The 9,428-nt window shown below is 55.3% G+C and overlaps 1 protein-coding gene across 1 annotated transcript; it reads right to left on the bottom strand.

The window, feature by feature from the left end:
* Positions 1 to 758: 758 nt before the first annotated feature.
* PCARE (photoreceptor cilium actin regulator) lies at positions 759 to 9,172 on the bottom strand. Its single transcript, XM_021697543.1, has 2 exons — positions 5,442 to 9,172; positions 759 to 939 (listed from the first exon to the last, which is right to left on the bottom strand). Exons 1-2 carry the CDS (start codon positions 9,170 to 9,172, stop codon positions 759 to 761), a joined length of 3,912 nt encoding a protein of 1,303 aa, XP_021553218.1.
* Positions 9,173 to 9,428: the final 256 nt, after the last annotated feature.

The following is a 9,428-nucleotide window of genomic DNA, read 5'->3' on the forward strand; positions in this document are numbered from 1 at the left end:
CGCAGGAGTGGGCTGGAAGCTTGGTGTTGAGGGCTTTGGGTCTGTGCTTGGGAGGGAGGAGAGGAAGGAGGGTTTGTGTCTTAATTCCACCTCAGTCTTCCCATCTCTGGACCAGTCAGCTTCTAAACAAATCTCTCAATGGTGACTTGAATGCAGTGACACTATTTAACCTTCAAAAAAACCACAAGGCTTTCCAACCATTTGTAGACTAGGTTTGCTTTAGGCAGGTGGAGCGCGACTGGAACGAGAAACAAGGGATTCTGGGGCCAGCCACACCTGTTGGAATTTTTGCTCTGTTCTCTTCCTAGCTGTGTGACCTCAGGCAAGACTCTTTCGGGCTTGGGGGAAGGGGCACTTTGGTTTTCTTATCTGCAAAACCCGGAGAATGCTATCTGCTTCATTCTTCATTGTGCAGATTAATTGAGTCCAGGAAACTAACCCAGGTAAAACCCCCCAGCTCATCAAGCATTCGACAAATGCATTTTCCCCTAAATTAAGGCCAGTACTCGAAGGATTAAAGAGTGTCACTGTGGGGTCCAAAGTTATAGTTAGCCTTTGTACCCCAAGGCAAACCAGACTCTGGGGCTGAAAATGGCAAAGGTTTAGAATTTAGCAGACTCTCGGGGCAGTGCACCTTCCGGATCTTTCTAGGAGTAGGAGTTTGGTTGACCCACCCTCTATGGGACAGTCTGGTGCTTGGCTGTCACCCATCGCCTTCTGGGGTGACTGGCATCCGTGTGACCCTGTTGGTTGGCCTGTCAGGCTACTTCCTTCTGTTGAGGCTTGTCCTGGGCGCGGCTGGTTCTGGCCTCCCGTTGCAGCCCATGGCCCAACACGCAGAGTTCTGGGGGAGAGGCAGCCCTGCCACCGCCCCTCAGTTCTGGGGCACAGGGGCTGTTCCATGGCTCTGTGTCCTTCTTGGGGCTCTCCTCACTGCTGCTGCAGAGAAAAAGGACAGATGCAGATCAAACACTCCTCAGTTGTTCCTTCTGGCCCCCCGTCCCCGCTCCCCTCCGCCCCCATCCATCCTGCCTCTCTCAGTCCCCACGGTCTGTCTCACCCACAGGCCCGTGGACCTCCGTGCCAGGCCTCCACCCTTCCTCACCAGGATTGCCGGGCTGGTGCCGTGCTCGTGCTTGCCTGCTCTGGTCAGGCACTGTGGGAGCCGAGCCCCCGGTGTTTGTGCCGACAGGTTGAGTCCTGTTCTCCTCCTCATGCCCAGGATCCCGCTGCTCTGAACAAAGCAGCTCCCTCAGGAACTCTGGGAGCTGGGCCTTTATTTTATTTTTGTTTTTAAAGCACTTCTTGTTTAATAAAGGGCTAGGCTTAGCTAGCCTAAAAAAAACCCCCAAAAAACAAAACCCCACCACACCCTGCTTTGCTCAGCAGCCACCCTTTTCCTGAACAGAGTAAAATGCCAAGTGCTTGGCCCAAGCCTGGCATTTGGCTAGAACAGAGCCTCCCAGCTGCTGAGTGACATAGCGAGAGGGCCTTTGAGGGGAGAGGGACACCCAGTGTGCATTGGGGGTGCAGAATGGAGGAGGATCACAAGCGTGGAGGAAGCTCAGGCCAGAAAGGGGACCAGCTCCGGAAGCCACACGGGCTGTGTGCTGGCGGGCTGGCCTCATCCTTACTGCCTGGACATGGGAATCCGGCTGTCTGGGTTCGAGTCCTGCGCTAACTAGCTGTGTGTCCTGTAGCACATTCATTAATCTCTCTGATTCCCAGTTCCCTTCTTTGTAGAACGGAGATGATGATAGCACGCATCTCACAGGGCGCTCGAAGGTATCAATACTGGGTGAGGCGTGCAAAGTAAACTCTTCGCATACGAACCAGCGCATGATAAGCGCTCAGTAAACGACCAGCTGTCACGCTGGTCCTGCTTCGTAGCATGAACAGGAAGTCACGCCTGGAAAGGAAACTAGGGACCACCCTGTCACATGACAGGTAGGCATCTGAGGGTCAAGCCTCGCCATCAGTCACCTCAGGTCCAGGACTGGACCCAGCTCCCATGTGCAGAGACCCAGAAGGTCCTCCTCTCTGCTTCTGACAGCAGGTTCTTAACCATGCCCTGAGCTTTATTCCGCAGCGTGCTCGGCTCAGTGGTTAGGCTTCCGTGAGATGTTGAACCGGTAGAGGGCAAGTTTGAGTCTGGATCCCACTCAGATGAAGGTGGCCGGAATGTGGGGTGAGGTGGGGAACTAAGTGAGGAACTAAGATGGGCATACACGTGATTTTTAGGCTGTGAGAATCGTACTGTGTTCCTTTGAGCCAGCCTCACCCACGCTGGCCTCGGGCCTCGGGCCTCGGGCCCAGTTCCCAGGCCCTGCGTGATCAAGTGTGATTTTGTGCGCAGGACCAGCTCCCACCTTCCTTGCTTCTTCTCCCTGTGCCCCTTTTAGAGCAGGGAAAGGCATGTGCAGGATGCACCTCCCCTGGGACCCTTTGCTGCTCCCCGACTGGAGTAGCTAGCAGGAAAGGGAGGGGCATGCCTGGCATGCGGTGTCAGTGGAGGTGAAAACGATTTTGTCCTAGAACCGTTTCTTCCCCGACCCCAACCAGGTTCCACACCTGTGTGAGGCTCAGGCTAGGAGGGAGATTTTCCTGGCTGCCACGATGTGGCCGTGGTTCCGCCTGATCCCAGAATGGCTGGGGAGGCAGGCTGGCCAGGCGCTGCCCCGCTGGTCGGTTGGGACCCTGATCTGGGAAATAGGGTTGGGGGATTGGGCGGCAGAGAGCCCCTGCCTGGGTGGGCCAGTCTAAGCAAAGACTAAAAGCACTGTATTTAGGGGAGAAAGTCTGGACCCTTCTTGAATGTTCACAGTGCCCCAGCGTGCTAAGACCTAGAGACGGCACCTCCGCCAGGGGATTCAAAACATAAATAACAGTTGAAGCTGTAATTGAGATTGTTGTAACTGAGCTTCCTAGGTGAGCCTCCAAGGACCGTTCCCAATCCCCTGGGCCCCAAGATCGGGAGGATATAAACATCATCATTTTTTCTATAAAAGGGGCTTGTGCCTGGCATGGGATGACGAGAAGTAGGTCAATGCCAGGTTAGGCCAGGTCATCCTGTCTCTGCCGCTACATACCATGCGGTGGGTTGCATCCCTGCAAGTCCCTGCTTGGGGAAACAGCCCGTTCTGAGTCTTTCCGGCTCTCTGGCACTGGCTTGTTGGCTAGTTGCATGATCTCAGGCAAATCCTGCCTACTTCCTTGGTCTGGTTTCCCGTATGCAGGAGGGCAGGAAACAGGGTGGGGAAACAGTGCTTTTCTAGCTGGCATGCTTCTGCTCTCAGATGTCAGCTTTACAGGGGTGGAGGGGTGGAGGGAATGGGGGATGAGCATTTTCCCATCACATCCAGCACATGCTCACAGTTTCAGTTCCGAGTGGCTCGGAGGTGTGGTCTTACCAGGAGGCAGGGGAAGGAGTGTGAGCCATTATTGCGACCTTCCACGCAACCTTGGGAAGTCTCCCGTTTATGAATCCTCCTTTCTTTCAAGCTACAAGCACTTCTCCCCACCCCCCCCAGCCCATCTCCCTAAGTATTGAGATTCAGGACATAAAACAACCTTTTAGGCTGCCCTATTCCATGGAGAAGCCTGAGAGAAGGGCATTATTTTCCTCTTGAACAATTTTATGTTACTTTATTATTGCTCCTGCTGTTTTAAAATGTTAGTGTTTTTAATTAATGCCATTTTATTGTCCCTGTTCTCCCAAGCTCTTCTCCTGAAGGGCACAGTTTTAGAAATGTAATAAGAGAATAAGTGGCTAGTGTGAGGGGTAATGCATTAACATTTATCGAGGTTCTTAGATGAAAAGCACTGTGCTGTAGGAAACTCATTTTAGATTTAAGAAAAGAGCAGCATTACATTAAGATTCTTGCAAAAATAATCAATACTTCATTTCTTTCAAGTGGCTGGGGAAGTTTATATAACTATAATAATGCACAACTTTCCCTAGATAATTTTATTTAAAATCGACTGCCGAGTACTTTGTAAAAAATTACCATTTATGCCTCCACAGATTGTGAAGTCTGTAACATGTATCACTCTGGCTGAAATAAACTGCTGATTGACTCAACAGTGGGCATTTCGAAGACAGCAAGGACTGTGCTGGTTGAGCTTTGTCCCATCTGGTATCAAGACACATTGATAAGAGCTCATCTCCAACAGGGTCTCAGATAGACAGTTTTCTGCCCATGCTGCATCCTGGAGAAGATGCATTTCCCCATGTGTTCTACGCACTTGGGCATATGTGTCTTTCTTTCCATGTTCAGGCAATGGCTCTACCATGCCTCCTGACCTGTTGCCATCTCATGCCCAGGCCTGCCTACATGGCTGGGCCAATGACCTGTAAGTCAGCTGCCCTCTCGAGAAAGGCGCACTTGGAACTCGGTCTGCCAAGGGTATTGATGGCCATCCTTCCACCTGATTCTGGTACTCGGTGCCCATGAAGGGTCTTGTTCTTGCTCTACACACCTCCAATCGGGTAGATGGAGGTGAGGCTAGAATGGAAGAGAAGTGGAGGCAGGTCTTTGGGGGTGTGGGAAAGCTAAATATTTATAGTCCATACCTCTAGGACCAGTTGTCTCAAGGTATGTCCCCTGGGTGTCCCCGAGACACTTTTGAGGGGGATCTATGAAGTCAAAACTATTTTCAAAATACTGTCAAGATGTTATTTGCCTTTTCCACTCATTCTTTCATGAATGTAGAGTGGACTTTCCCAGTCTACGTCTTGTGTGATGTCCCACCAGATGCATTACCGAAGCAGGTCTGAGAAGGCCACCATCTTTCCTGGAAGCCAGACATGAAAGGAATTTGCAAAAATATAAGACAATGCCACTCTTTCCACTAAATGTTTTTGTTGTGGAAAATATACCTACTTTTAATGGTAATGTATAATGGGGTCATTGAGAAAAACTAATAAGTATTTTAAATATTTCTCAATTTTAATGTATCATACAGTAAAAAGTGATAGATAGAACCCGCCTGCACAAAGGTTCTTTTGGGTTCTCCATAATTCTGAAGAGTTTTAAAGGGGTCCTGGGGCCAGAAAGTTTGAGAACCTCGGTAAACCAGAGAGAACAGAAATCTGGCTGCTGGTTCCAGACCATGAGACAGTGGCTCAGCCTGGGGTGGAGGGGGTGGGTAGTCACGTCATCTCTTTTTCCTCAGGTGTAAAATAAAGGGGAGGGTGTGCTTGGATTAATGTGATTGTTTTAAACTCTATTTTTTAACACAGCAGAGCTTCTTTCAATTAAAATCTTTCTCGGGAACCTGAAATGAGTGACAGATGAAAGCACAGCTGCTCAAGGATGGGTCCGATGGCGGGAGGCTGGATATCCCTCAGCCCCCTTTTCCTCTGCCTCTTCCCTTGGACCCCAAGGGCCTCTGGGCTCTATTGGATTAGCGCAGGGCGGTGGCCCGAGGACCCTCCTTACCTGCTCCTGCTGAGTGCGGATTCCCAAGCGTCGCAGGTGGCACCGGGGACAGGCAGCCCGAGGCGGATACTCGGCCGGTGGTCAGAAGCCGTCCTTCTGATGAAAGGCTGAGGCTTGAGGGCACACAGAGCCGGGCCCCGCTGGGAGCCCGCCCTCAGCCGTGGCCCCGAGCTCCTCCAGCCTCCTGCGGGGGTCCCCCGAGGGCTGCCGGCTTCAGGGGGCAGCGAGGCTGGGGTGCGTGGGTGGGCTGCCGAAGGGCGCGGGGCAGCTTCAAACAGAGAGGAGGTGGCCGGGCAGAATATGGAACACGTGTTCCCACATGCTTTAGCTGTGGCTGCCCGACTGTCCTCAGGGTCTCTTGTTTGCTGGGGCCCCTGAGCAGGGGACACTGGGGGGGACGAGGAGGGGCCAGAGGAAGGGGAACTCGCTTCTGTGTGCCGGGTAGGGGGGCTGGAGGCCTTGTGCTGTGCGGGTGGGCTCGCAGGGGGAGTGCTGGGCGGCTTGTGCCAGGGTGGGGGGGAGGCTCCTTCCTTCGTCTCTGGGGTGCTGAGCACCGTGGGGCTTACCGGAGGGCTGATGGGTGGGCTGGGGGAGCTGTGCACGCAGGGGACGCTTGGCTGGGCAGATCTGTGAGAGGGGAGCTGCCTCCTGTCCGCTCGGGCTGTCCAGTGTCCCCTTGCGGCAGAGGCCTTCCTCACCGGCGAGGGGCTTCTCTCCTGGCTCTGCCTGGGGGCCTCGGGAGAACGTGGCCGTCGTGTTGGCCTGGCCAGGCTGGGTTCCAAGGTGCTGTTCGGCCCAGATGTGTGGCTGGAGGGGTGCCAGGGGATGGCCTTCTGGGGATGCTTGGACAGGCTGGTGGCCCTGTCTGCGGGTGCCTGACTCTGAGCCCCTCTGCCCTCCACCTCTGGGTTTCCGCTGGTTGCTGGTGGGTGGCTCAGGTCCAAGGTGAGCTTTCTGGTACTGCAGCCACTCTTGCTGCCCCCTGGCCCTGTGCTGTGGGGCCTGGTGGGGGCAGTCGTGCTCTTGCTGGGTAGCAGGTCAGTGGGGCTCATGGAGGCTCTTAGCTTTGGGGAAGCCCACGTTCTCAGGGCAGGGTCAGGCCCTCCCGGCCCTGGTGCATGGGTCCCGTTGGAGGAGGTTCCTGCTGGCTTGCTGCTCTCTGGGGGCTCCAGAGAGGTGAACGATTTGTCCATCAGGATTTCCAGAGGCGGTGGAGGCAGATGCTCTGGGTCCTCTTCTGTTTCATAGTTGAAATTGCGGTCCTCCCTCTTGGACGCTCCTGCTGTCAGCAGAGCGGGGAAAAGAGGAGATAAGGGCCTCCAGGCTGGGCCCAGCTTGAGAGATTCTCCACTCGCTGCTGGAGAAATTCGGGGCTTTGGATACAAAGGGGCAAGCCCCCTGTAAATGGGAAATCTGGGGGGCATGAGGGGGACCCCCCACTTCCTGAGGCAGGGGCTTGGCCCGGCGTCCTTGGAATCTCCCAGGGTCCTCAGACTCTCAGTGGGACTAAAAGTTTCAATGAGCTTCTTGACTGATGTTCTGGTGGGACAGCCCCTGACATTCCAGTCCTCGGCCCCCCGAGCCTCACTGGTCTTCTCACCCGATGGGATGACGACTGGCAGCCCCTCAGGCTCCCCCTGCCGGGGCTGTTCGCCCTCAGGGCGGGGACTGCATTTCTGCACGATGCTCTTGTCCTGACTCGGTAAAATGACGAAGTTCTTGGTGAGGGATGCCTTCAGCTTGCTGCTGGTGATGCTCGGCGCGCTCCCGCAGGTGTCGGACCTCCGAGCCACGGCGCGGGGCTGCGCAATCTGCTCCGGGCTCTGCCCCTGCTGTCGTGCACCCAGGGCGTAAAATGCCTCCAGCCTCCGGCTCAGGTCTCTCTGCACCCTCTGCAGCTCCTGGAGGGTGGAGTCCTCCACTTGGCTCTTCAGACACCCCTCTGACTGGGACCTCCTCTGCCTCAGAGGGGCCCTGCTGCTGCCGCTGGCTGTGCTGGGTCTCGGGGGGACCGCTGTCCTCCTCTCGTCCTCGTCGGCCCAGTCCTGGGGCCCAGAAGGCACAGGGACAAACTTGATCCTTTCGCTGATTGCTTCCTTCATCTTCAGAATCATTTCCTGGGCTTGGGGCTTCCTTAGCTTCCTGGGGTGTGGCTGAAATGGGCCTTCCGGGCCACCAGGTGAAGAGCGCGGCCTTGGAGGGAAAGAGTTTTCCTGCTGTGGACCCAGACTCATGCCACTCACCTGGTCCCCCTCCTCCTCTGGGCTACTGTCCTCCCCTTCAGTGACGGAAGGAGTGTCCACCAAGCGGGAGCCTTTAGGAAAATGTGCTTCTGTGGAGATCCCAATCCCAAGGAAATCACACCGAGTGCTTTTGCCCATCCCCAAAGGCCTGGCGGTCGTAGTTTCTGGGCCTGTGCTCGAGGGGCAAGGGCCCCCTGCTCCACTCTGTGCCGCGGGCCGAACCTTTGCCGACGGAGGCCTCCAGAGGGGGCAGTCCTGGGGTGTGTCTGAACCCATCTGGAAAGGACTTTGCTGCCAGGCCTGTCCTGACAGCCTGGCTTCCACCGTGGATGAAAGCACCAGCTTCCGTTCTGCGGGCTCCGACACCGAGTCCCAGCTGGCTTGCCTGCCCAGCTTGTCCACCGGCTGCACAGAGTCGTTGTCCCCACCAATGCCACTGTCCTCGGAGCACAAGGGCGCACCCTGCATCCCAGGGTCCCCGTGGCCGCTCGCCAAGTTCTCCAGTTGCCCCAGAGCCCGCAGGAGGCATTCATCCACACCCCTCTTTGTGCTCAGCTTCTTTCCCAAGTGGCTCGCGGTGTCATGGTGGTAACTGCTGGAGCCCTCCAGGAAGCGGCCAGTGATCGAGGCCACCGTGCCACTGAGCACCAGCAGCTTGCTGACTGTGTACTGCAGAAGCTGTTGCAGGAGATCTGGCTGGTCCTGAGGCTCTCCTTTCCTCAACGGCCAAGCCAGATCGTCCCGAACTTCCTGGAGGAGCATTTCTCCCTCCTTGGAGATCTCCCCCAAGAGCCGGTTGACCTCATCAAAGCATAGCAGCAGGAAGCTGACCATGGGCTGCAGCAGCTCTTGGGTCTGGGTGGCCTGATGGGTGATGGACAGGATTGCTTCATATTTGGAGATGCAGGTGTGGAGGTAGGTGTAGGCGTGCTGGTGGGCCTTCACCAGGGGCTCAGGGAAATCCACTTTGCCTTCAGGCTCATGAGCAGGAAGGATGGTCTGGCAGCAATGGCCCTGTTGGCCACACGTGTGGCATCTCAGCTTCCTTTGCTGGGTATTCCTTTCTTCACTCTCTTCCCCAGAAGAGACTGTCCCCTGTGACCCGTGGGAGCTCTGTGTCTTGGATGGAAGGTCCTGAGCCATGTGGCTTTGTGATTTGTCCAGCTGGGATGCGGAGATTCTGGTTTCTGGGGGCAGTCCTTCCATATCTTTCCCTTTGCCTACAGTGGGATCTCTTGTGAGCTGATAGAGACCTTCAGCTGGGCTTTGGGTCCACCTGGCCCTCGGCTGCTCCTCTGTTAGCCTCTGTCCCTGGGTCGGGTCTCCCCCAGAGTCATAGCAGGTGGAGCTTGGAAGTAGCAAAGGGATAGAGCATCTTCCACCGCTCCCTTGACGTCCCGGCAAAATTGCTTTGGGCTTTTTAAAAAACTGGATGCCACTCTTAGCAACGCTATTAACAACGTCATTGTGGGAAGGTGTACACCCCATGATGCCAGCTTGTAGTTATCTCCCACCCATAGTCTTCACAATTTTCAGAGAATCATCCTTGAAATAGGAACCAAAGGCAGCCTTACCAGTCGGTCCAGGCAATTTCCAGGCCAGAAGGCTCTGAAGTCCATGGCGCCGGGTCCTCGGAACCAGCTTTCTTTACTTCCTTGGCCCCACCATGTAGAGGCAGTGGTGCTTGTCTTGTTGCTCTATGTCTCGAACCCTCCGCTGTGAGGGAGCAATGGGGCAATTCTAA

Source organism: Neomonachus schauinslandi, chromosome 10 (genome assembly GCF_002201575.2).
Source record: "Neomonachus schauinslandi chromosome 10, ASM220157v2, whole genome shotgun sequence".
Lineage (NCBI taxonomy): Eukaryota > Metazoa > Chordata > Mammalia > Carnivora > Phocidae > Neomonachus > Neomonachus schauinslandi.

Bases quoted from the DNA above. Each gene is read 5' to 3' on its own strand.
- PCARE (XM_021697543.1), bottom strand. From the start codon at position 9,172: ATGGGGTGTACACCTTCCCACAATGACGTTGTTAATAGCGTTGCTAAG. The intron at 940-5,441 runs GTAAGGAGGGTC...TTTTCTCTGCAG, and splicing joins TCCGCACTCAGCAGGAGCAG to CAGCAGTGAGGAGAGCCCCA.